The following is a 27,012-nucleotide window of genomic DNA, read 5'->3' as shown; positions in this document are numbered from 1 at the left end:
CCTCCACCCCTGATGGCAAATGAATAAAACGGCAAACTCCAAGCAGGTGCCGCCTCCACAACTTCAAACCCTGTACCCCCTTGTCTTGTAGCCACAGGGTGGAGGGAGGGGAGGAAAGTAGATACATTTTGGCAGCAGCAGTTTACATAAGCACGCGATCCTCCTGAAGACCCCACGGGGATGTCACCATCCCCACTTTCCATCACACTACATGGTCACCCAGCTCAGGGACAGAGTAAACAGACCATCAGGACAAGCCAGGCCTGTCAGATCTGTTTGGGGAAAGAAAGCACAGGCTACCTGATGAGACAAGTAAAGAGTTAATGGGGGCGGACGGGTGGCTCGGTTGGTTGGAGCGCGTGCTCTTAACCACAGGTTGCCGGTTCGAGTCCCGCAAGGAATGGTGGACTACGCCCCCTGCAACTAAGACTGAACAACAGCAACTGGGCTTGGAGCTGAGCTGCGCCCTCCACAACTAAGACTGAAAGGACAACAACTTGACTGGAGCTGATGGGTCCTGGGAAAAACGTGCTGTTCCCTAATAAAATCCTAGAAAAACACACTGTTCCCCAATAAAGTGAAAAAAAAAATTAATGGGAGCTAGTAGGATGGGACAGGCAATTAGTTAACAGGAGCAAGCTTGTGAGCTAACAGGCACGAGCTTAAACATTTGACCACTTGGCTCTGAATCCCCGGGCTAGCACTGTACCTGCAAGCTGACAAGCACCTCACACATCCATCACAGGTGCGCACAGAACAGTTCCCAATCGCAACAGCAACCCCCTGCAAGCTGACAAGCACCCTACATCCTGCATGGAAAAATATAAAACCCCAGCACTTCTCATCGACGCAGCTCTCTCCGTCAGACTCTGCCCTGACAAACTTCTTCTGCCAGTATTTCTCTTACCCTCTGTCTCAGCAGCTCTTTCTATCAAACTGCCTTGACAAAATTCCTTCTGCCAGTTCCCAACAGAACTCTCTGTCTGACTTCTAACAAATCATTTTGCTCTCCCACTTTGAAGAGTCTCATGAAAGCTTTCACGTTCTGCGAACCACCAGGGGTTAATTCTATGCCAATACACTACCTGCAAGGCGAGAGCCAGGTGCAACGCATACCTGTGGTACTAGGTGCGGGTGCAATGCTGCTGAGTGAGCGACTGTAGCCAGAGGCACCGAGTGGCCAGGCACACAGGGAAGGAAGCGTGGCACTCTGAGATGATGGTGGGGGGGACCCTGCAGAACCAAACATGGCACTAAGAAAGGTGGGCAGCAGGTGTGCCCCTCTAAGTGGCCATGAAGGTTCTAACAACCAGAGCCAACTGCCTCCCAAACTGCCGATTTAGTAGATAGCTGACAGTGAAAGCGTGCTGTGGTCAAGCTCATGGAGACGGTGTCCTACTCTGGGTCCCCAAGCTTCTCGTAGACCAGGGACCTTCCTGACAGCTGAGGAGGCAAAGACCAGGAGACAGCACGAGCTTGTCTGTGACAGGGTTTCAAGGCACCAGAGAAAAGCGCTGTCCCCAGGGGGTTTAAAACGCCACATCAGAGTTTTAAAGGATCACACTGATTTCCCCCTCCACGTAAGCTAAAAATATAATACAGGGCAATCCAATCACCATTACTTTCACACCTCAAACAATATCCACAAAACTAAAAAACAAAAGGAAACAATACTCTACACTTTTTATTATAAATTTTGCCATAATGACCAGCCCTTTTTTCTGACTCAAATGTCTCAGGCATCCCATTAGTTCCCACATTTCTCATCTGAACTACAGGAATAATGAAGAGAAGTCTGTGCTAATAATTGTGAACTTGAGCTACTGCGTCCCCAGAATGGCAGGTTCCTATTTTAAAAACCTGTTCCTGAACCCAGCAGGAGGCTGAGGGTATGCGGGCCCCTTGAGACACCCTTGCTTCCCGAGAAAGCTCAACTCCCGGGTGTTTGGCATGTTTCCACGTCACCCTCCCTCATAATTCTTGGAGAAAAGCTAGAGGCTGGGGAACAAGAGGATGAGGCAGTGATAACAGTCTGGGTGGAAGGAGGATGGAATCGGAGCCCTGTGACTTGGAAATTACCCCACCAGTGTGCGCAGGTGGCTGGGGCAGGGGACACAGACACATAAAAGTGTGGCTGCCACGTTTTCCACCACAAATAATCTCAGAAGTCACGGGACCCCCTCCTGGGTGGTGCATGGACAACCTCAGGGGGCGGGGGAGGAGCTTTCACACAGACCACCAGGCCTGTGACGCCTGGCAGACCGGTGCGGTGCGGTGTGTGCCCGGCACAGCTGTGCAGCTGCCCTGCTGTGAACGACCTTAGAATGGGGACATCGGAGCAGAAGAACACTGAGCTGATCCGAGAGCTGCGCGTCTTCCATTGTACAAGATTCCAAGCCCCCGCCATGCTGAGCTTCTTCCCAAACCCTCCTCTCTCATTCAGCACTAACAGGCCGTCCCCAGGGTCCCGAGGGGGTACTACTGCACCCCATGTGGTAGTTCTTTTATAATTCACAATAGGGTACTTCGATTCTAACCGTGCTCTAGCTTTGAAATTTTGTTTTAATAATGGAATTTGTTCCATACAGTGAACTTTCCTTTCTAGATGAAGTACCAGTCGCAGGAGGTCATGAAACGGCACGTGTGCATCTCACACTTCTGGTCAGTGGTCACTGCATCCAAGTTAAAACTGTAACAGCTGAACAAATACTCGGCCAGTGTACACTTCTGATGTCAAGTCAGAACGTAACACCGATGGCAATAAATACAACACAGCACTTGGTGTGCTCAGCGAAGGAACACGGACAACCCCACTAGGAAAAGACGTACAATAAGCCAAGGCCAAGAGGTGGGCGGCTACTTCTCACACTTTATCTTCTACAGCACAACTTAATTTTTTCCCTCTGTACTTTACATCAAGCTGGTCACTCAAAAATATGAAAGCCTTTCGTGGCTCAGTCAGAGCTCAGTCCCCAGAGGGGAAGCTTGGAAGCCCCTGTGTGGGGAGCAGCGCGTTCCGCCCTGGAGAGGCGGCCAGCCAGGTCTGCCCTTAGCAGTTTCCTCACCCTGCCCTGTGGTGGTGGCACCTTTGGGTCCTTAAGGTATGTTTACTGTGCTCCACTTCTCTCAGATAACAAAGCAGGTGCTGGAGCAGAGGAGCAAGGGCTTCCCGGGGCTGTGGTGACCTGGTCAGGGGATGGACGGAGGGGAGGGGGGCATTTGGCATGAGCAGCCCCAGACGTCATGTGACACCAAATGAAGAGAGCCGCCCAGGTGGGACGGCTGCTGTCTGATCTCCACCCCAGAGCTGGACAGCCCTCTTCTCGTCTCCTGGCGCAAATGCCCCTCATCCACTCAGATTCCCTGCCGCCTTGCTCGGGCACTCTCAGCTGCTCAGCTCTGTCCTCAGAATTCACCTGCGTCTCCGGGCCGCCTTGTCACATCATGGCACACTCGTGTTAATGTGCAGGACCTGCATGCCCCAGGGGCCCCCCCCGGGACCAAGGGATCACGGATGATCCATCGGGCACCGGGCAGGCTCCCCGCACTGGCACAGCTCTGCTGCCACACTCGAGCCGTCAAGCAGTGAGGGCTGAGTCTTACTTCTGTCCTGTGCCTCAGGCCGTCCCCTTGGCCTCTCATATAGGCTCCACTCCCCACAGCTCTGAGTCCCCTGTGCCACTCTTCTGTCCCTGACGGTGGGGATGTCCACGACACCACTGCTCCAAGAAGCAACTGCACGGGACACGGGGAAGGCATTCCTCTGGGAGGGCGGTCTGGATTTCTCCTGGCTTCTACCCCAACCCCAGACACACTCAGAATCTAAGACTTTAAAGAACCATTAAAAAGAAAGGCATCTCTCCCACAGGTCGTATCTGAAGCCGGAAACCTGAATGATTGTGTTGGGAACTATTCAAGTGCTGGCATTCGTCACAAGCACCTGTGGTAACCTGGCTGTTCCTTCGCAGTATTAGAGCGCTGATGACAAACTGTCAGCCCGGCACCCACACAACACCTTCATCTGCAGCCGCGGGGAAAGCGAGCGACTGCTTTTCCCAACACTGCACAGGAAGTCTCTACTTCTGTTCTGTAGCGCAGCTTATCGCGTCCTTCCACTGGGTCCTGGCATCTCCCACAGGTGTGCCAAACCTCAGCATCATGCGTTTGTCAGGAAAAAGTCCTGGGGGTGGGTTTTGGTCGTTCTACCAGATATTTTGTGGAAAGGAAACACAGACTGAGATAGATGAGTAAAGGGTTGTGAGTTCATTTTTAATCTAAAGAGATTTCAAGTGGAAGCTTTTTCATTCAAAAGCTGGCTGGTTAACACTGGGATTTTATAACATGACGCTTATGAAACATGACGTGTTAATAAATCTGACAAAAACACGTAGCCCAACCCAGCCTCCATTTTCGCCAGGATCACTACCGGACCTCTTCTTGTGCTGCTACAGATGGCAGAGAAGCTGCCATCCGACGTGTCTTCCCCCACCCCTGCTTCAGAGCCCAGACTGTCACCCCTGATGCCCTGAGTGTGTGCAGAGACCTCCCGCACAAACGCAGGCGGAGCCCCTCCTCACCTCCACTTTTGAGGAGGTAGCGGTTGACATCCTGTATGGTGGTATTGATGGTAGGCCCAGTGGGGACACTTCCAGGAGTGACGTCAGGGTCATTCTCGGGGTCTATATTCTGAAGTCCTTTCCATGGGACTCCAGGATGGAATTCTGGAAAATTCCAAACAAAATGAAAATCAAAACATGAGTATTAGAGTACCTTCACGTTGCTTTATGACAATTTGTGGAAATTTTTATAATCTGTTGACTGAATCAAAAGACACATTTTAGCCTTTCTTTCAGTAAATCATCAATTGTTGGGAACAAACCAGAGCCAGGCATTACATTACAGCTGCCACATAAGCACAGTGTGCAGACAGAATGAGAAAGCCTGGCAACAATCTGATCAGATGGACTGTAGTGCCCCTCTCCCCATCTCCTTGCCATTCCCCTTCAGCTCCTACTGAACTGCAGAAAAGCACCTGACACTGATCACACCCAAAATTGATCTGACAAAAGGATTTGCAGTGAAAGAGCCAGAAGTGTGGGGCCAAGGCTTCCAGGACTCTTAGTGGAGGCCTGGGACTCCGAAATTGGCCTAACTGCCCTCCCACCTCCGCCCCATGCATGTTCTGATCCGCTGCTGCACACAAGTGTCGTCTGCTCTTACCTGGGGGCCAGTTGATGCTGGAGCCATTTGAGATTTTATCACTGTCAGATTTGGCACGTGACCAGCTATGGGGAACAGCTACTGGAGGACTGGCTGGTGACTCACTGTTCTGGATTAGATCGTACCGGCCGTAGGAGTCGTCAATGGAGGACTTGGCTGGAGGCCCAATGCTTAGACCTCCAGCGATAGCACCTGGGGGACAGCAGGACACAGACAGCCACGTGAACAGGGGAAGCAGAGCCTGCGCCACCTGGCACCAGGCCCAGCCTTTCCTAGAGGTACGTGAACTGGCAGGCTTGCTTTGTCCAGCATTCTCCGAGAATAAATGACTATTTCAGCTAGCACACACTTCGTCCTTGGAAAACTGAAACTCTGACGAACCGTTTTAGTTTGTCATGTTGGAAATCCTGGCAAGATGCATGCCCATACACAGGAAGCTGGCCCAGGGAACCTTTCTTGGGAGAGCTTATGAGTCACTGTCTGTGGTGAGTTATCAAACGTGCGGGGGTCTCTCTGTCCTCCCTCCCTCCAGACAGAAGGGGCGCGTTCACTGTTACAGACTAACCCAGCTCGCCACAGGCTGCTGAGCTCTCAGGCCAAGCGAGGTGCCCAGAGAGCACGTGATCATTTTCTTGTAGAATTAATCATCAGAAAGAATTTTCTTTTTCTTTTTAGAATGTTTTATACCAAGAGGGAATTACATACCCTATTAAATTTTCTTTGCTGTTTATGCTACCAGGAAATCTAGAGCTAAATTTAATGCTTACCAGTGAGATCACCTCCTATGGTTATTAGCATTTTTGCTTCTTCCTCCTTTCTAAGCATTGATTTGCTATTGTGTTTTATCATTTCATTGAAAAAAATCTCTTTTCAGTAGGCTCAAATTTTTTGTTGTAGAATACAGATGTAAATAAAAAGGAGGGAGACTATGCCCTATATTCTTTGCTGTTCTGGGGCATTTTTAGTTTCTTCTGGGTTTATAGCTAAGGTGTGATGGTTAAGGTTGCAAGAAGTCTGATCACTGACCAGCTGGAATCGTACGTCCTCTGCACTGGAATGGAATCGTTTTTATTCAGCTTTCAGCGCTGACTTCTCCAAAGAGCAATGCAGCAGGAGTAACAAAATGAGCACGCCCCATGATACAGCTGGGGGATCAGTGAGCAGACGGCGGTAAGCGGGCCGCAGGCATCGCGCTCGGACCTACCATGCTTGCTGGGGTTCTGGTCGAGAGGAGCAGCAGCACCGGGCAGGGTATCCATCGGGTTGGGGTGTGTCCACTGGGGGAGGCGGGACTGGGACTGAGACGGGTCCTTCACCGACAGACCACCAGTCATGTCCATGCTGTTGACATTCATGTTTGGGTTCAGTCCAGCTAAAAATAAAAACACTATGAGGATACGCCTGCCGTCCTCTAGACGATCCCTTTCTAAAGCTCTCTTAGAGGATCAATCTGAGTCTTAATTCACAGCCAAATCCTGTAACATTTAGTGCTCGTGGGAAAAAGAAACGTTTTGCCTTGTAAACACCACATATTTCTAGGAATATTATTCCTGAATTAAGGTGAAAATGGTAATAAACAGTCTTTGATTAAGTAGGGGTGATGACTCTTCATTTTAACTGTTTCAGTGCCAAGCATGGCTGGTCGGGACGATTCAGGTCTACCTGCAGCGAGCGCACTTGACACAAGTCTGCTTGGAAGGACTTTATCAAGTCAACACCTAACTCCTGTTGAGGAAGTGAACTATCTGAGTGTGGTGCTGCCAGCCCCCCCCCCAGGCCTGCTGTGCCGGCCTGGGGTTGTTTCTCACAGCTGAAAGCAGGCACTTTGGTTACTGTGCCAGGTTAATAAAGAGAAATGAGGACGATGATGAGAAAAAGGCTGATGGGAAAACCAGGCACGAGCGGGACAGACTGCTTGGCTGGAGAGAATGACCAGCGGGAAGGCAACCCAGTGTTGACAGGTCACTTTCATCAGTGACGGTCCCTGTCCCACAGGCCCCAGAACACGCGCAAAGGTGCATCTCTGCTCCAAGCAAGGGATTCGACATTTTTGTTTTTAACTAGAAGTCAGCGACTGCAAACTCAAATGCCCAGGTGGGCCAAGTGGCAAGGCAGATGGAGGGGAAGTGGGCCTGGTGGGGACAGCGGCAAATGGGACAGCGCTTACCCTAAGTAAGCGGGTGTCACTGGTGCCACATGGAATGCACACCCAATGCAGCCATTTTCAGGAGAAGCCAGAGCCTCTTTTATTCAAAACTTTCCAATTTTAAATGTTGGAGAGAGAGAGAGAGAGAGAGAGAGAGACCAGCGTGCAGACCTAAGAAAACACTTTTGCGAGTCAGATATGGCCAGTCTCTGCTTTAACGACTCTCCATTTCCACCGACAGCTACCTAGTCGGGTGAGGGGTGCAAAGGGCTCCAAATCCCCCGGCTGGACCTCAGCCCACCCTCCCACTGCCCGTCTCTGTTCTCCCCCACAGGCAGTTAAAATGCCTGGCCCTGGGCGACAGGCCCGCGCTGGAACACGGCCTCTTGTCCGTACTAGGCTTCCTCCTCGTTTACGGAAACCTTATTTGTTTGAGGTCCGTGCTTTAATCCTGCTCTGAGTTTCCTTTCACCACTGAAGGTGAATGCGAACTCTCTTCTCTGTAGCCCTGTAACAATCCCGCCACAGGGGCTATGAAAGTTATTTTTTCATTTTTATACGCCTGATCTTCCTGCACAGGCCAGAAGCTCCAGGAGTCGATACAGCATAACAACGGGAGGCCGTGTGGGAAGAAACGGGGACGGGAATTACAGCGGCTGAAAAACATTGCTGAGAACCTACCCAATGGGCAATGTTACAGGCTAAATTTCTTATACTTTATTAGCTATTTACTTTCAACACATTTATTTTATAACTTTAATGTGAATATTGTAAAATTTTATCAAAATTATTTTTCATCTAATTTTGAAGATTCACTGCACTAATTCTTTCATTTGTACTAAGGAAAAAAATCTTTAAGAATAAAGATTAGTGCACTTTACTCTCCAGATATAGGTTAAGAGGATAGATGGATACTAGGAAGCTGAAGGTAAAGCATTTTAGGATAATAGACGGAACAGAATTTATTTCTGAAACAACTATTCCTAAAATAGAAGTGCTTACATCATCAGCTAACACTTCACAAAGTACTTGCTATGCGGTAGGACCACCTTAAGAATTTCACACATGAACTCGTTTAATCTTTAAAAGAACCCTCTGAGGTAAGTATTCCCACTTCACAGATGGGGAAACTGAGGCACAGAGCAGTCAGGCAAGTTGCACAAGCAAGTATGAGCTGGTCAGTGGCGGAGGTGGGACTCAGTGTGGCAGGTTCCAAGTTAGGTCTTACCTACTAGACTATTCTGCTTCCCAAACATAAAGGGAAGTGACAGGTCGGCCGGTAACTACAGGGACAGAATAATCAGTTCAGCATCTACCCCAAGTGTCACAGGAAGGACAGACCATTGGTCACATCAAGCAGACAGTGCTCACGTGATTAGAGCACGCCACTCCTTCCAGAAGGGATATTTTCCGCTAGGAGCAAATTCCCTGTCACTCAGCTGCCTTTGTCCCTTTGGATATGTATCCCCTGGGTTCTGGACTCCGTTTGTCCTGCAGCTTCAGCCTCTAAGAGCCAATGCCAGACGAGTCTGTCTCCTGGCAGGCCTGGACGACCGAGGGCGGCACCGTGTCCCCTGACCTGTGGGTGCCAAGTGCTGAGCACGCGCCTACAGGTGAAGGGTCAACGTGTTGTGCCAATTTCATGTCATACTGCTTTTTAAAGTGCCTGGGTCATAAAGATGTGAAAACTTTACTGGCACCACCGTTCTAAACTCTTCCATGCAGCTTAGGCTGGAGGACAGTGGCCGCTAGAGTCAGGAGTAAGCCAGGAAAGGAACAGGCTACGGATTCAGCAAGGAACAGGAGAGGCTGGCAGCTTCTGCCGGTACTGCTTTGAAAGATTTTATACCGGAAGTATGGCTAGTGCAGCCCGTGCTCGGAGAAGACAGCTGCTGGGGCCCCTCACGCAGGAGCCCTGAGGCACAGCGGGGGCCGGGCCTAGGCCACAGAGACTCACCAAGAGGGTAAGGAGCGAAGGTGTTGGGTGAAGACTGCTGTTCTTTGGTCTGCAGGTCAGGGAGGCCAGGCGCCTGGGGGTGCGGGGGAAAGCTCTCCATGGCCGACTTGCCTGCAGAGGGGTGCAGAGACAGGTGTGGTGGGGGCGGCGGTGGCTTCACGAGCAGGGCCTGGGCCAGCTGGCGCTGGTGCTGCTGGATCTGCTGCTGCAGGTTTGTGATTGTGCGTGCAACCTGGCGGTGGAGACACACACGTTAGCAGCCTGCGAGTGATGCCCATCACGCGGCAGTCTCCATTATTGTGATGCCCGGGCCAACCTCCTCCCAAGCCCAGCGAGCCCAAGACTTCAACGGGGAGGCTTAGCGAGAGAAAAATCCTAACAATACAGCAGCTCGTACGTTAGAGCCCCTCAGATCAGACAAGACGACAGCTAATGAATGCAGCGAAACACCCATCCGGATGCCACCTACTTGCTGCTCCTGTTGTCTCATGGGTCCGGAAACATTACGCTGGGCCTGTAACATCTGCTGCTGGATTTGTAAACGTTGGTATGCCTGTTGACAGAAAATAAGGAAAATATTATGAGAAAGCCGTCCACAAATGGTTCACCTTCAGTACATTAGTTAAAAAAGTAAAAAGATAAAACGGCCAGGATTCTCGGTCCCCCCACCACACTGTGGTTTGAACATATTTTGACACAAGAAACCTTTTTTAAAAAAGGACAAATGTCTTCCAAAACATTTCTAGTGCACTGATTTTTACAAAGTAACCCAGTCAGTACCCCTGTTTAGTGTTGGTCATGAGGTTTGTCTGTAACTATTTTCCAGTTAATGATCAAAATTCTTCTGCTCTCGACTCACACAGACTAAGACGAAAAGAAATGAAGTGAAATGAAAAAATACTTATTCTTTTAATGATACAAACTAAAGTTGTCCAGAATGGCTCAGAAAAGGTGGCAGGAAGGTGCTGATCGGTCACTTAATTATACACGTTAAAAGGTTTGTAAGAACCATGGGCCCTGTGACAATCCAGTCCTCATGGAGCCTGAAATCCAGACTTGTGACATGTCTGTCACACATACCCGGTCTACGAACTGGATAAAATGATCGTGAGACTGTTCCGCACAGATGCAGAAGGTTTGATCATCCGATTGTTTCAAAATGTTGGTTGAATATCGTAAATTTTTTTCATCCAACATGGATTCTTCTGGGACAGTTTTGGCAAAAGGATACATTAATATAGGATCCAAATAGAGATTATACTATTGGAAGTGACTCATTAATCTGTAAATATGGAGAATAAAGTGCTTCACTTAGTGAATCCTTATAGGTCTTAAAACATAACTTTAGGATGAACTTTTAGCACTGAACTTTATTTTACCTATTTTTCTGGAAGAAAGCGTAACGCTGGTACACAATTTTAAATCAGAACAAGTAAACACAATTCGGCACGTCCGTGGTGTCTTTCACACTACAGGGGTCAATAAAGCTGCTGTGTGAATCAAGACCCTAGACCACCAGTCTGATAACCAGCTGCGTGACATGTCAGAATACAGCCGTGTTCTCAGCGTTATCATGGAGTAGAAAGTACTTTCCTCGCTGATCAGAGTAGTAAATGACATGCTCTGTGGAGGCCAGGTCTCTTCCTGTTGCTGTTGGTATACAAGCAACAGGACCGCACCCCTGGAGCCCTCCCCACGGCTCAGGCCCCAGGAAGCCTCAGCATCATATGGTCTCGGTGGCTCTGTTGCCCTTTACGGAGGAGGGGACAGCCTGAGAATCCAGGCACGACCCCATCCCCCATGTTGGAGCTCTGTGTGCTCCACTCATGCTGTCACTTGTCTCCAGGACACTTTCCTCCTCCATGCGACCCCGCTACTGACTGGGAGACCAGAGACGCCAACTGGTTAGACATGTGTCTAACGAAGAGGAAAGGGTCAGGACTCTCCTGTAAGGAATGGTTTAATGACACTGGTTTTGTCTAGTGAAGGCCTTTTTCCTCTTTCTTTATGGATTCCTGGTCATTTCCTAGAAGATAAAGTTGTTGGACAAGACTTCTACAGAAATCAGGTGACAACGTATTAAAGAACTAACACATTTGGTCCTTTAGGGTGTGTAAATTCAGCCTGCACCTAGGGACATGATGGCATCGCCTTTTATGGTGAAAGTAAGTCTGCTGAAAATTCAAAATTCAAGATATGTCAAATTATAAAACTTTCAAGAGTTATTAGGTTACATCAGCCTTTCTCAACAGTGATGCTGAGAGAGAATTAAGTCCTAATTTCTGAGGCATCTAATGTATGTAATAGAGTAACTTCCCTCTTATGCTTCGAGAATAGCTGTATGCCATCCTTGGAAGAATTTAGAAAATAGTCACTGAAATGATTTCTGTGTTTTGTGGCTGAGATGAGAAAGTGGATGAGAGAGGCTGGCTGAGAGCTCAAGCTCAGACACAGCTACGTGAGACCTGGGCGACTCCAGGAACACGGAAGAGCCAAAGGATTGATGGAGCTGAGTAAACACCCGTGAGTGACAAACTTCCTAATTCTCTGAACAGTTTAAAACCTTCACAGAAGTCTCAGTGACACTCTCTACAGGAAGAAAAGTGTTCGATTACTGCGTCAGTCAGCATGTGTTGCTGGAGTCTCTGTGTATATGTCAGCGGAACGTTCTCCTTTGTTCTAGAACGCGCACGGATCGCCTACTCACCAGCTGCAGCTGATAGAGCTGGTTCAACATCGTCATATGCTGAGGGTTAATTGGCGAGGTTAATAGTGCAGGGTTGAGACCAATGTTTTTTGCTGCAAACTGCAAAAGCTGTGCTTGAACCTGTTTAACACAAAATACATCATTAGGCGCTGAATCACTACTAAAATATTTACTCATCTGTGTAGTTTCCAGGTTCAAAATTGATTAATTAATGACAATTATATTTGTCTGAGTGAACTTCAAAAGCCATTAAAAAATTTGTATACTTTTTAACGTTACTTAACATGCTTTTATGAAGAATAAGGAAGGAATCTCGGAGACAGGGAAGAAGGGGGAGAGGGGAAAGAAGAAGAAGGATTTCTTCCTCCAAATGTTTGACTTGTGAATTAAGTTTCTCATTATGAATTAACTTAGTTATGAACAGACTTCCTAATTTCTTTTCTGAGAGTGACTCTGGGCCCTTCCTCTCAGTAACCCATTTCACCTTCTGTCAAAGGGAAGTGATTCTCTCTCGGTTCGAGCCTTATCAAAGGAGGCAGATGATGCCTCTTGGTAGATGGCAGCATGCCAGTGGGCAACAGGGTCTCGTCCCAGGGTGGGCAGTAACCCCTTTTCAAGTGTACACGCTCGGGAAGTGGTCCCCTTGCTCGTGGGAGCAGACACTCCTCTCGGTGGGCACAACTGCCCCCAGCCTCCCTGGGGCAATGCACTTGCGCGGCTCTGCCAGCCCTGACCTTGACTGTCAATCTGCCCACTGTTCAGAGGTGCCTGGCACTGGCTATTTCAATGTCCACGTGTCCATTTATCAGAGCATTTATGCAGATGACTTTAGGTAGAATACGGATGAGCATTTTTTACCTTAACAATTGTCTAATGAGTATCAGAAAAATCTTGATTGTCCTATTTATGGTAGATATGTCGTTTCCTTGAAGAATACATTTATTTAAATTAAGACAAGTCAACTGAAAGGAAATGTGACAGTACAGTGAAGTGGGCGGCACACAGACTGACATTTGGGACACGTTAGTCTGTTTGCTGAGTGTGTGAAGACTGCCGCCGTCCCCATGCCCCGGAAACCATCTCTCCTTCTGCCCCTCAGGCTGGAGTGACCATGTCACGTGGTTTGGCTTTGAGTGGAAGTGGTGTGTGCAACTGTCCACCTGGCAGAAAGCGGCTGCCCAGACTCCACTTTCCGCCCTGCTGCTGGGACATGGCCCTGGCAGAGCGGCTGCCACTCACCCTGCTTTCCACAGTCACCTAGAGAGCAAACGGCTGTCTCATCTAAGCGACTGTATTTTGGGGTCTTTCTGTTACAACCATTTACTCTGTATACTAACTAATGAATTTAACTGTGATTTTACCCAGGTTTCATCAGCCATTTCACTACTCAGTGCACAAATGTGGTTCACACTGACTTCCAGCTAACTTTATAATTCATCATTATACTGGATGGCTGCGTACTCTTCCTCAGGGGTTAAGGACGGCAACACTGCTCAGCTGACCCCTGAACAATGTGGGTTTCAACTGCATGCAATTCAAACCCATGCTGTTCAAGGATCAACTGTAATTGAAAACTCAGTCCAAAGTCTAAAATTATGGAATGTTCTAAAAGTAAACCATATTAATGAAAATGTTGTATTATGCTTTAGAGCTGCTATGTAAAACAATATCCTTTTCCTCAATTCTATTTGATCTTTTTTATAAAGAATATATAGGCAAAAATGATCTAATACTAACTACTAAACTTAACTAAAAAGCCTATAACATGCGCACTATTATGTGTACCGTGTTTTCCTGAAAATAAGACCTAGCTGGACCATCAGCTCTAATGCATCTTTTGGAGCAAAAATTAATATAAGACCCGGTCGTATTTTAATATAAGACCCAGTCGTATTTTAATATAAGACCTGGTATAATACAATATAATACCAGGTCTTTATAATATAATATAATGTAATGTAATAGTGGGTATATAATATTATAATACCGGGTCAATATAATATAATATAATATAATATAATATAATATAATATAATATAATAATATAACATAACACAATACAATATAATACCGGGTCTTATATTAATTTTTGTTCCAAAAGACGCATTCGAGCTGATGGTCTGGCTGGGTCTTATTTTCGGCAAAACATAGTAGCATCACATTTCCTTTCGCACTAAAGCGCTATTCAATCTGACTGCTTCTGAGAGGTCTCCTCTGTGCTAGGCAGCATTTCAGTGTGTCATTTCCTCTCCCACCAGTCTAGCACAATGCCCTGGGTGCATCGGAACCACCCTGTCACGGCCAGGACGAAAAGCACGTCTGTGTGGTGTGCTGGGCCCGCCCTTCTCCCTGGCCATCCAGGCCCAGCCAGGCGGGCGACTCTGGGAGCCATGCTGAGAACAGCGCTGGCCCGGGAGAATCAGACGGCGGACCAGTACCGGAAGGCCTGCTCTTCTTCAGAGTGGGTTAGTTCACTCTCACTTTAAAACCTTGATGTCACGGAGGCGCGAGCTGCCACAGAAAGCAAGCATCTGGGTGGCCTCGTTCAGTAGTGCCCGGATGCGGGTCTGACCTGAGGGGATAGAAACTGAGGCACTTGAGCACGGAGACTGGGCTGGGAGGAGTTCAGAGGCTGCACGGGCGGCTGCGGCGGCTGTTGTAGGGTCCTGGCTTGTGCTGGTCCGCTACTGCCAAACACACCCAGATTGCCACTCGGTATCTGCGGGGACACGAGCGGGGACAGAGCTGTCACAAAACCACAGCTACAGGAGCCTCAGATGGGGTGACATGCTTTGTTGTCCTAAATAGGAATGCCACATGGTATCTACTGGCCCGTGAAGCTTGCCTGCGTTTTACATCACAGAAGCCACACCATAGCACCAGTTTTAATGTGTTTTGAAACCCAGCTATCACATTAAAGAAAGCTCTAATAATACAGTGCTACAAACAATAGCATTATGTATAGCTATCTGGATAATACATATTCCTAAGAGGGTATTTATGATGAGTTAGAGGCATAATGTGTGGGGATTACTAACGTGACAGAATAGCCACATTTTCAAATAGGAAATATAACTATTGTTTCAACAACGAAACCTGAAATTGAAGAAGCTGACAAATACAGGTGCTAACCGTGCTGCGTGTGGTACCTCCCGCTCTGCTGGGACGCGGTACCGGACAGGTACTGGGCAGAACCCTGCCGTGTGGGTTCACTCCACGACCCCACCCACACGTTCCAGATGGCAGAACATATGACCTGCAGATGTCCCACTGAACTACCACCAACGTGAGCGATGTAAGATCGCGAGGCTCCTAAGGACAGGACGCTGGTGACAGTGGAAGAGGCACTGCTGGTAGTTAGCCCAGGGCAGTGGGCACATGTGGGCCTGCTCGGCCACACTGAACACCCATCACAGCACCGACTTCAAAGGTTGTGTGCATCAGCCTCACCCACAAGACAAACCAAAGAGAAGGGCGTCTGTATCTATAGACGAGAAAGGCAGGGTGTACTGCACATCACTTCATTGTACAGAATCCGGGGGACAGAGTGACACAGAGCAGAAATCAATCAGAATGCTCAGGTCCTCCCCCTAGCGACGTCTGACAGTGACTTGCACTTCCCCAAGAGTGTCAGAGGCAGGGAAAACTCTCTGAGGACCCGAGAACCTTCCAGGAGATGTCACCCCTATTTCTGGGAAAAAGGGTAGGATGTGGGCTTTTCTTACAGACCACCGTAGTTAAGATCGCAATTTATGCAGGGGTCTGGCAACAGAAGGCTACTTTACAAGATGTATCATCTAAACGAGCAGTAGTTAGCACCACAGTGCTGAACTCAAACACGTTTTAGTTACGTGTAAAAATACGCCTAATTTTGAAGCACTTCCTGTAAGATGGTTAAAACTCAAGAACTGGATTCAACTCTTGACACCAGTAAATCACTGGAAGGGAAATTGTTACGGCATTTCAACTACCTTTAACATAGTTGATCATATTTTAAAATACGGGCATTAATTACAGTAAGAAAGGGTCTGTCTCAAACATGCCACAAAGGCAGGTGAGACACAGAGCACACCGCTCTCTCCCAGCGGCCTTACCTGTCGAGAAGAATTCAAGTTTTGCATGCCCAGCCCTGAGGCAATCCCACCCAGGGCCTGATTAGGGGGTGCACTGTTTGAAAGGGGGGGCTTCAGGCTTGGTGAAGGCAAAAATGGTGAAGTCGTGGGCTCTTCCACGAGGCCGCCACCCTGATTGGAGAAAGAAAGGGTGAGCTGTGTGCAGTGTCCAGCCACACACAGAGCACAAAGCAGTTTCCCAAGACATGTAAGGGATATGGATGGAGAAAGAATTAAAAGATCAAACAAGTGGATAATAACAGAATGGAGAACATGGGCAAAGGGAGGGGGAAAAAGAAAAAAGAGAAACAGGATTAAGATGCTGCTTTCATTTTAGCAATTAGTTTACAAACACATACATTCACTTATAACATTCTCATCCACTACTGACCCCACCTAGGGGTACGAGTCAGGAGAAAGAGACAAGAACTCAGCAAAAGTCTAATTTGGAAAACACTTTACAACCACTTTCAAATAAACAGGTTCCTTTGGAGATGTCACTGCCAAGGCTCTAGGCCTCCATTATGTGGAATTCTGCTGACACACAACTGTGTTTGATCTACAAACACAGCAACTTCATACGCTTTAACTCAATAATTGGGCAATGTATAAAACACACAGAATCCTATTAAATTTTTTTTTTTTACATTTATCGAGGTCACACTATGTGCTAGGCCTTTTGCAAATTGATCTCATCTAATTTCACAACAAGCCTGCAGTATTATTGCACTCTTTAAAGATAAGGAAATCAGTCAGGCTCCCACACTTAAATTCCAGCGTCACTGGGCACCCCAGATCTGGACCCTGGCCACACTGGGGCAGGGCAGGGCCGGGCCAGGCACCCCACGCCAGCTTCCTGCAGTGGAACGAAGGACCCTGTTTCTTTGAGAATGGAGATGGAGCCCCATCTCTTCTCCCATGACCCCTTTGTTTTTAATTTATTCTTTCTGTGTTCAGTTTTATTTTCAAGGTGAGGGGACGATACTAAAAAGAGTGAACTGGTGACTGGACTTGTTAAACATCTAAGGGGAAGATTCCCCACAGACACCAGCATGCCCTCTGACGTGGCCTAGCCAAGCAAGGGCCAGCCAGAATCGGTGCCCATGCCCAGCCACCTCTGGTCCCTTTTTCTGACATCCAACATGTAACACATTATTTCCAACTGGAAGAACTGTGCATGTAAAATAAGACAATAACATAGGAATTTGATGCCCCTTGTCTATTGGACGAATTGAAGCAGACAACCTGGCCAAGTTCACCCAATAAAATGAAAATCAGTTCTCAATTTCAGTGTTTTTTCATTCCTCATCACATCACATGAAACGTAACACTACCTCTTTTGAGTTAAACATTTATATATACTTGAAAAAATGGATAAAAGTCACTTAAATGTTACAGTTCAGCAGGTTTTTAATCTGGCTTCCATTAAGGACACAGTTAAAATGAAAAACACCTCTTATCAAACAAATGGACACAAACCACCTGAATTCCTACCTTGTCGAGAAAGGTGGGGCGGTCCACGGAAGACTCTTTGGAGATTGGTGGGCGGCAGCCAAGGGGCTTGGTGACCATTCCATTGTAGTCGGTCACTCCCAGTCCACGCTTGTCCATGTCCACCTTCTTTTCCAGCAGAGCGCCTGGAGCACAACAAACAGAAGCCACGTGTAAGAGAGAACGCCTGAGAAGGACCAGCCACGATACTGAGCTGCTAGACGGGTGGATTTCAGACCCTGGACCCCCGGAAAACACGGAGGCCCTTGGTTTGGTTCTGGCTGAGGCCCGACAGTCTGCGACCCTGCGCTCAGTCCTCAGCTCTCCTCCCTCCACTTGCACCCTCCATCCAGCCACACCGCCCTCAGGGGCTGCACTGGCCTCTCCCCGGTACACATCCCCCTTCTTCACACAGGCATCAGTCAGCGGTCACTTCCTCCGAGGGGCCCTCCCTGATGCTCCCGTCGAAAACAGCTCCTCTGTCCCACCTACAGCCATCAATTTCCATTTGCTGAGACCCTACTAGTTGCAAGGACTCTTCTAAATGTTGGGGCCACAATACAGTGCAAAACAGACACTTTTTGTCCTCACGGTCTTTCAGTCTAGTGATTAGTACTTGTTCAGCTCATGTCAGCTCTGCACTACTGCACAGAATGAACTTCTCCCGGCGCACAAGGCCTTCCTCCTCCATCCTTACACCCTACATCTGGCGCTGCCACGTGCTTATAAAGTGGATCCCCACGACTGGCAGACTCTGTACTTGCGAATGTACCTGCTGGCTGAAATTTGTGGCCCCCAAATCAGTAATTCTGGCACTTGTGAGGTCACTTGTGGACGTGCGCGGGCAGTGAAAAATGAGTGTCTTGCCCGAAAGCCAGCTCCCATCCGGTAAGTGAGGTCCTTCCTGTGGTCTGTTTAGTGGCACATTTTGTGTGCTTTTTGTTGGTGACTTCGGTGTTTACAGTGGTCACCAGCACAGTGCTGACGTGCAGTCGTGTCCCTGAGCAGGGAGGCGGCGACGTGCCCCAGGGAGAAAGCGAGGTAGGGAAGTGTGTTTCAGGCGCCAATTACAGTGCTGTTGGCCATGAGTTCATGTTAGTGAGTCAACAGTACGACCCATCCAGAAAAAGGAAAAGTCACCAATCTGTACATAAGGTCATTCGGAAAGCACTAAAATGACACCTATGGTGTGTGCTGAAGCTATGGAAAAGATGAGAAAGTGGCTAAATTTGTGGAATCACAGATGACTGATTAAAAAACAACAACACAGCCAATAGCATTGGTGTGAGTCTAAAAGCCAAAGAAATTTATGGTCCTATTACCCAGGGTCAGGGAAATGGTCAACCCTTCTTAGCTCATGTTTTATTAGAAAGAAATATGGCATATGGTTATTTGTGAGCAATGTATGTTAAATAAGGTATCTTTAAAAAGAAACACACATAAAACAAGGTTACATATTGGCTGGTTGGTAAAATACTTTGTGCAGAAGCTCGCAGGGACGCAGCCTGCATTTCCCTCAGGAGAATGGCTCAGTGCAGGCAGCGAGCTCACAGAACCCAAGTGCCACAAGTAATGAGAATAAACTGTATTTCACACGTAAATATTTAACACAATTACTGTTTGCAGGCTAGCTCCAGAACGAGGGTTCTCCACAGAGTAAGTGCTCAGCCAGCACGGCGATGCCTCTGCCGGCCCCTAAGCCAGTCCGCTGTGGGGCCAGGCACGAGGACATGCTGTCAGGACACAGTGAGGCCTGGCACGTGGCCCCTGCCCTTCTCCACAAGTGACACTCTTACCTCCCCTCAAAAGAGAGGGAAACAAATTTATCCATTTACTGAAGGTCTGGAAAAAAATATAAAAAAGCAAACATGCTTCAATGTGCATTTGGCCATTCTTCCCCAAGAGACTTGAGATGTGGTCAGTGCACGTCACGTGGTTACTCCTGGGCTGTGGCCTGGTCCTGTCTATGCGGCATGTACCCAACCATTAACCCACGACTACAATGGAACGCCTCTGGATTTCAGAAATCCACAAACCGGTACCTTTAAAAAAGCCTATTCTCAGCGCGTGATTTTACTTACTCATGGCCTGATCGAGACTCATATTATTACTCTTCAAAGCCTCTTCAGCTGGCTCTCTCTGTGCAGGGAAACAGAGTTCTCGTTAGAATTGCCCGTTAACAAAAGGAAAAGCTTGCCAAGAGTTCTGTCACTATCAACTCAGGGAAGTAGCATCATTAACTTAATGTTATTAGGTTTGGAACTGGAAATACTTTTCTTCACTCTTGAGCCTAGAGATTAATGTCTAAATAAAAAATACCTGTCGCAAGAAAACATACGACTTGATTTTTAGAGTCAAGGACGTGCACTTAACAGTTCAGACAAAATGCAGCACCAGCACTCGTGGGATTATTTCTGGGCAACACTGAACAGCAACGGTTCAGCAAGGCTGAACCCCCTGCCAGGACCACAGAGCCACTGATGAGGACACACGCAGACGGGGGCAGGACAGGCCCCAAGGCTAATGGGCCACCTCCCATGTGGCCTCTCTCATGCCAGCAGCTGTGGGAAGTCACTGTAGGAATCAGCTCATAGGCTCATTGCCTGCTTCACCGAGTCTGGGCTTTGTCTGCTGTCCACTACTTTTCACCAAGAAATGGAAGAACAAAACCAAACCAGTCGGTTCACTTGGGTAAGTGTCCCTGTGCTGGGAACAGACTGACTGCAGTGGAAGACCCGAGCCCACAGGGTGCTGAGCGCAGTACTGCACTGCCACCTGGCTCCCAGCGGGCCGCCACGGCTCCTCCCAGGGCCCGTGCCCGCCGTGAAGGAGGTCGATCCCTCCACTAGACTAGGACCATTCTAGACTCACTCTTTAGGGCCACCCACGGTAATCAACACGATAATCCACAGGTAATCAGCCACTTGGATAAGGACTTGGAAAGAAGACGTTTGCAGGGATACACGGCAGGTGCTGGTGCTGTCGCTCGCTAGTGGAAGCCCTGCCGTTCGGGTCTTGGGGACCGAACAGACTGGGTACACTTGCAGAGGGACACCCTGCGAGTCCCAATTCTCCCTGCACATGACCGGAGACATAGGGACTCAACGGGTGTGCTTAGGATTCTTTCTCTGGCCACGAAGCTTTTACTTTACATCAAGTTTTCTCTTGGGATCTTTGTCAATATACTGCATAAACTAATAAAAACACTCACTTTTAATTACAAATGAAAAGAATGTAAAACTGTAGAAACGAATGAAAATGAAAAATCCCGCAGCACTTTTTATTCAGGGAAAAGGCTCTCACGCATTTCTCGAGAGAAACGATGAGGCTCTGCCGTCTCGTTCAAAGCCATGGTCCCTAAACACGAGTGCCCAGGGGAAAGGGGAATTCACGAATAGGCTGTGACAGCCGACAATCAAGCTCCTCCCTCGAAAGCCTTCCTTCCTTCCTGTCACACATGACAGACGTGGGCAGGACACACGGGGACCGAGCAAAGCAAGCGAGAGCCAATCACCGGGAAGCCCATGTCCGTGAGTTGTTTGATGAGCCGGTTCATGATCCAGGCCTCGTCCTGCTTGCCAGACGTCTTCATGCCCTGGAAGAAGTGTGAGCGAGGGACAGTCCATGAGTCACGTTTCCAGGCGTTTCTTCTAGATCTGGGAGATGCCTACAACTCACAGGGATTTTAATTAAAGGCAAAGAATCGCTTCGTCGATTAGTTCTGTACTCTGGCAAGTCCCTGACAGTATTTCATGGCTAGTTCTGTGGGGTTCTTTAGGGTGGACTTTAAAAAGCCACATAATTACTTCTCTTCCCCAGAGAATGAACTGAGTTCGTCACAAATATGTACCACTTCCATGATCCAATAACCGTAGTAAGTGCCCCCGAACCCAGCCCTATGCTAATGCTATGTGAAGTTCACTAAAAATCACATGTTTTTTTGCCCTTTTATAAGCTTTATTCTAAAAGAAGACAAAAGGCAAGGGGTTCCTTCCAACAGAATCAAAAGGCAACAAGAAGAAAGGAACAGAAAACCTGTTACTTTTGTTAATTGTTCTTTGCTTACAGCCCTTAGGGCAACCGGCAGTGAGGGAGAGGCTGCAGAGAGGAGAGAGGGGCCAACTACAAAGAGCAAGTGCAGGGGGGCGGGGGGCAGAAGGCCGGAGCAGCACATGACCCCTTTTCTCAGTCATTGCCCGCTTATTCTAAAGTTAGACTCCAATGGTGCATTAATACAACACAAAAAAGTCCTCCTCTAAAGATTCTTCACAGTGCTGTTCAAAATCGAGCCTGCCTTGACTACAGAATGGGCGGATGGGGAGATAGTAAAGGAACTGGCTCTTGTCCTGACAGGAAGCCGTTCACTTGGAGGCTGATTCAGTCATTTCTGTGCCACCAGGGTCAGATCTGCCCAGATTCTACAACATTTTAATGTACCAATTTGGTCTTTCTGGCCCCATCATTAACTGGATTAGCAGCCAGCCCGACAGTCAAAGCCTTCTTTTTGATGTCTGCAGCCACGTCTGCTCCTTAGGAACAGAGAGCCCTGATTTCAGTTCCTGGTTTCTGCTTACTGCTAACTGAATGCTTTCTTAAATTAAAAAATTTTGAATAGGTACTACATTCATGATGTGAAAAGTTGAAAAAAGGTGTACGTGAAAGCATCTTCTTCCTACCTACCTGCCCAGTGCTTAGTCCCTCTTCTCTCCAAGAGGAAACCACCGAGCAGTTTCTTACTTATCATCCCAGAGAATTTTTAATTCAGTGGAAACCATCATGAGCACGTGTGCGTGTATGTGCACAGACGCATGCACACGTGCACACACACACATGCACACACATGCACACACTTGCACGCGCGCACACACACACACACACACAATTTCTTTCAAAAATAATCTGCTTTGCTTTCCGTAATATGGATGTGGCATAATTTAACTGGTTACCCCATCAATGTACATTTATTTTCATTTTTTTACTACAAAGATGATAAAATAGAAAAGTGTGTGCCAATGCCATTTGCTATACCTGTGATCAGTGGAAATGCTGTGCCAGAGTTTGACGTGTCTAATTTTGGCCCTCCGTTGGGTTATACTAATTTATATTCCTACCAGCAATGCGTGAGAGTGCTGGCTTTCTCACAGCTTTGCAAACAGACCGTGTTTATTAAACTTCTGGTTTTCTGCTGGTCTGAGAAATTAAAAATGGCATCTCTTAGGCTTGTTTGAAATCAAGCTCTTTCAACAAGTCAGGCTGAGATCCTTCCATGTTTAAGAGCTAGCTGCATTCTTTTTCTGGAGATCATCCATTCACATTCTTTGCTCATTTTTCTATTGGATTACTGGTTGACTTAACAAAAATCAATTGCTAGGATATACACACACACACACACACACACACAAAACCAGCCCTCTCATGATGTGAGTTACAAATACTTTTTTCCAGTTGTTAACTTGTCTTTTGACTTTGACTAGGGTATTTTGTGCCATGCACAGTTTTTATGTTTATCTATTACAGTTTATGAGTCTTTTATTTTATGGCTTTTAGATTTTCATCACAGTTAGGCCTCTCCCACTCAAAGATTGTTTCAAGAATTCTTTTACATTTTTATTTTTCGTATTTAAATTTGTGATCTACTTGGAATTTCTCCTGGTGCATATATGAGCTGTGGGCGGATCTCACCTAAGTTTTTCCAGATGGCTGCCCATTTGTTTGAGACAACTTAATGGTCTTCCCCAGGAGCTCTCAGACTTTTGGGTCTCAGAACCCCATTACTCCCTTAAAAATTAAGGATCCTAAAGAACTTAGGTTTACATGGGTTGTATCTATCGATATTTACTGTACTAGAAATTAAAACTGAGAAATTTAGAAAATATCTTTTAATTAAAAAAACAACAAACCCATTATACGTCAGTATAAATAACATTTTCTAATGGAAAACAATTGCATTTTCTAAAACAAAAATTGAGAGCGTGAGAGTGGGGAGGGTGGCACTGCTGTGCGTGTCTGCCAGGCTCCTGGCTGACCGGCTGCTCAGAGGCAGCTGGACTCTCATGCCTGTCTCTGCACTGGCTTTGCTGTGAGAGCACTTCCGTGTAGTCTCCAAAAAACTCTACCCTATGCTTAGGAGAGACCCCGAAAGAGTCTCAGGGGCCTGTACTCCGAGGACCTCTGGCCTGCCTCCCCTCACTGGGTAGAGATGCCACAACCAAACCGAATGGGCTCAGCAGGAGCACTGACTCTGGGTCTTTCTTTAGTGTCACGCACACCTTTTGGAGTCCTTTCTTGGGGGCATTGCCCCAGGAGCTGCAGGAGGAGGCGCTTTCTTGGGAAGCAGCACTGTTCCACATGGCCCCTTCTTCGTCTTCCCACTGACTGGGACCGAGGCTCATGTCGTCCCCACCACTGCCCCAGCCTTCTTGCATAGATTTTGAAGCTAGAAAGAGAGTGAACATGAACTAATCAAATTCACCGTTCCTGAAGCCGACAGTGCTGCCTACGTCACTGAGGGGGAGGTGGGACCAAAGGGGCGGCTTATCATTTATCTTCTCACTACTTCCTTTCCTTCAGACCTAAGAACTGAATTTCTCCACCGGATACATAATATGCATGCACGTGCTTTTTTCTTCAAATGCCAGCCATTTGGAGTCTGTGCTGTTCCAAACACCCTTAACTGACTGTAGATCACTGTGAAGCATAAACAGTCTAAAAATAAATCCTGGGGGCTACAGGAGAAGGTGGCAATCTCCATCTACATGGTATGAAATGGCCAGTAAAACGCAGAGTTGTGAAAATGTCACTGTCCTCATGTGCTTTTTAATCGCCTGCCACAGTATGCTGTGTGGACCGGTGCTCCTCCAACGTGACCATACGTGAGTCACCTGGGGACCCTGAGGAATGCACCAGGTCTGCGGTGGAACCGATAGCCTCTGTTTCTGCCCAGCTCCCAGGAGACGCTCCCAGAATAACTGGAGGGAAACAGCTGAGGCGCCAGGCAGATGGAACTACAAGCTGACTACCGAGTTTCGATTTCAGGATATAATTTTTTCTGCTTTCTTAAAATACAAAATGATTTTTGGTGTAGAATTTATCTATAAAGTTGTCACTTCCAGGGAGAAACGGAAGGCTGCCAAAGATTAGGCAACAGCACAGTTGGCTGGAGACCGCAAGACAATGAAGACATGCTGCTGACAGGGCGGACAGGCATGTAACTGGGCCTCCAAGGACACATGATGAACACAAACACACTGCCTTCAAATGGCACGGGAATCTGAATACCCGGGAGCTGCCTTAGCCTTCTGATTTGTCACAAGCAGCGCTGTGAATGGAACCAACAGCCCAGCAGGATGGCAGGTACATGGCGCATACTATTCAGTGTTGGCAAAGGAACAAAACACAAACGGTCAAGTCACATTTTAAGACTCAGACACGTCATGACACTTCCAAAGAAAATGTGACGCTTCTGCAGCCGAGTGGACACTTAATTTCCACATCAGACTGACGTCATCAATCTTATATTCGTGCCTGGGTCAAAAGCATCACATTGCAAAACACCCGCACACGACAGAGTTCCCCTACGTAAGTGTGATCTGACATTTTAAAGAACATGTATTTTATACGTGTCCTTATTACACTTTCAGATAAGGGGAGGGAAATGCAACACAGTGATTTTTCCTTTTTTTTCAAAAAAAAAGAGAGAAAGAAAAAAAACAACGCATGAACCTGGAGTACCCAAAGCAGAATTTTGTTTCCAAGGCAAGAAATGTCCGACTGCCCAGCAGCAACATGTTTCAAAACCTAATCTGAAACAGGAAAAAGCCTGCCTTATGCACCTTACTCGGTGAAAGAGCAAGTTTACATTGTTCAAATGGCAGCAAGGACACTGAAGTGCCGATGCTCTGAGTTGTATCAAGCAGATAGGCTGCAGCATTCTGATTCTTTCATTTACTTATTTTTTAAAAAGGAAAGCTGGGCTTTTGTTAGAGCTCCTTTGTGCTCACGTATCTGGCATGGCAAATACTTCTGTACGGTCTTGGTTTAATGTTAGTCTTCAAGTATAAATAAAATGAGGCAAGTGTCCTAAAAAGTAATTCTTGCAATTCAGCTTCAAGTGTCCCTCTAAATAAAATACTCGGACCCACTTTAATCTGCCAAAGCTGGGCCGGCAGGACGCCGGGCTCACCTGGTTTGCACAGGGCCGGGGTGGCAGTGGGTGCGCCCGCTCGTCCAAACGTCACGGCCGGCTCGGTGGGCGCATCTCCCCACCCGCTGCTGCCGCTGGGCGGTTTGCCCCACGCTGCCGTGCCGTTGTCAACCAGGGTGGAAGGGGAGGATGGTTCTCCCCAAGAGTTTTCGGCCTTTGAATGAACATTAGGCATTTCTCCCCAGCCTGATGAAACTGAAAAGGGTGCCAAGGGAGAGAGAAAATAATAAAAGTGAAACAAAGTAAAAACGGTCATTCCAAATCCAAAATAATTCCGAGATAATCTACCTTTGGGATGGCTTTTAGCAGAAAATGAAATGGAGACATTAATCACATTTGTTTAGCTTCTTAAAGTTGCAACTTTCTTACTCCTGATTCCCCATCCACTTAAAACTGCAAGACTATTAAATGTTATTTCACAGTATTTGCAACATAATGGGGTTTAAAATAACAGTTTAAATGAATGGCTAAGAAATAGCTTTTTAACTGATATTGTATGTATATGTAACGACCTAAAAGAAAATTTGTATTACATTATTTTGTTATAAGAAAATTTACAAGTTGCAAATATATACTGAAAAACTTATTCTTATTTTTTGACCAACCATCAAAGACAGAGATCCGGGGAAAGAAATGAGAAGATGGCAGATTAAACAAATACAGATAAAGCAGTCCTGGAGAAGATAGACAGTTCCCAGGTGCCCCCTAGGGGGCTGCAGAAGAACAGAGGCGTATGCCTTAAAATATGGGAACAGAGTGGGGGACTGTGGGACAGGGTGGTTCCACAGGCACACTGACGACAGGGTTCTCTAGGAATTCTTCCTTCGTTCCTCTGTCCTGTCCTGTTGCCATAGCATCCGGATCAGGGACTGGTACCGCATGAATCCAGAAGGCTATGGCATTACCATCTGCAGGCACAGAAGAGGTCCTGGGCCAGGCAACAATAAGGTCTCCCCACTCTTTACACTTCAGTCAGGAAAACATTTTGTTACATGTGTAAACTTCATTTTTCCCAATCAATGCAAATTCTGGTCATTTTGCTTCTGCCCATAAGCTCCCTCGACACTGCTGACAGTCACGCTGACAGCTCATCTCAGCTGTAATTTTCATATAGACACAGTTTCTCAGAGACAGAAACGTGAACGTGTTAAAAACTACCTGAAGACTAGGAGGCAC

At 47.4% G+C, this 27,012-nt stretch overlaps 1 protein-coding gene across 8 annotated transcripts in view; it reads right to left on the bottom strand.

Moving 5' to 3' along the window:
• Positions 1–27,012, bottom strand: part of TNRC6C (trinucleotide repeat containing adaptor 6C) — a 119,507-nt gene that overhangs the window by 9,357 nt on the left and 83,138 nt on the right. For 2 of the 8 annotated variants that reach the window (XM_074319469.1, XM_019735544.2), the window contains 13 exons: positions 25,816–26,031; positions 23,903–24,069; positions 21,148–21,300; positions 19,715–19,772; positions 17,637–17,779; positions 16,125–16,298; positions 14,603–14,749; positions 12,031–12,150; positions 9,793–9,876; positions 9,324–9,555; positions 6,425–6,592; positions 5,221–5,412; positions 4,578–4,721 (listed from right to left, as the gene is read on the bottom strand). In XM_074319469.1, the coding sequence (XP_074175570.1) occupies positions 4,578–4,721; positions 5,221–5,412; positions 6,425–6,592; positions 9,324–9,555; positions 9,793–9,876; positions 12,031–12,150; positions 14,603–14,749; positions 16,125–16,298; positions 17,637–17,779; positions 19,715–19,772; positions 21,148–21,300; positions 23,903–24,069; positions 25,816–26,031 (1,998 nt within the window). Of the gene's footprint in view, positions 1–1,116; positions 1,234–4,577; positions 4,722–5,220; positions 5,413–6,424; positions 6,593–9,323; positions 9,556–9,792; positions 9,877–12,030; positions 12,151–14,602; positions 14,750–16,124; positions 16,299–17,636; positions 17,780–19,714; positions 19,773–21,147; positions 21,301–23,902; positions 24,070–25,815; positions 26,032–27,012 lie in introns of all 8 variants that reach the window. The other 6 variants (XM_074319476.1, XM_074319474.1, XM_074319471.1 and 3 more) reach the window with 6 other exon arrangements.

Source organism: Rhinolophus sinicus, linkage group LG15 (assembly GCF_036562045.2).
Source record: "Rhinolophus sinicus isolate RSC01 linkage group LG15, ASM3656204v1, whole genome shotgun sequence".
NCBI lineage: Eukaryota > Metazoa > Chordata > Mammalia > Chiroptera > Rhinolophidae > Rhinolophus > Rhinolophus sinicus.
This window is presented reverse-complemented; position numbering and strand designations above follow the sequence as displayed.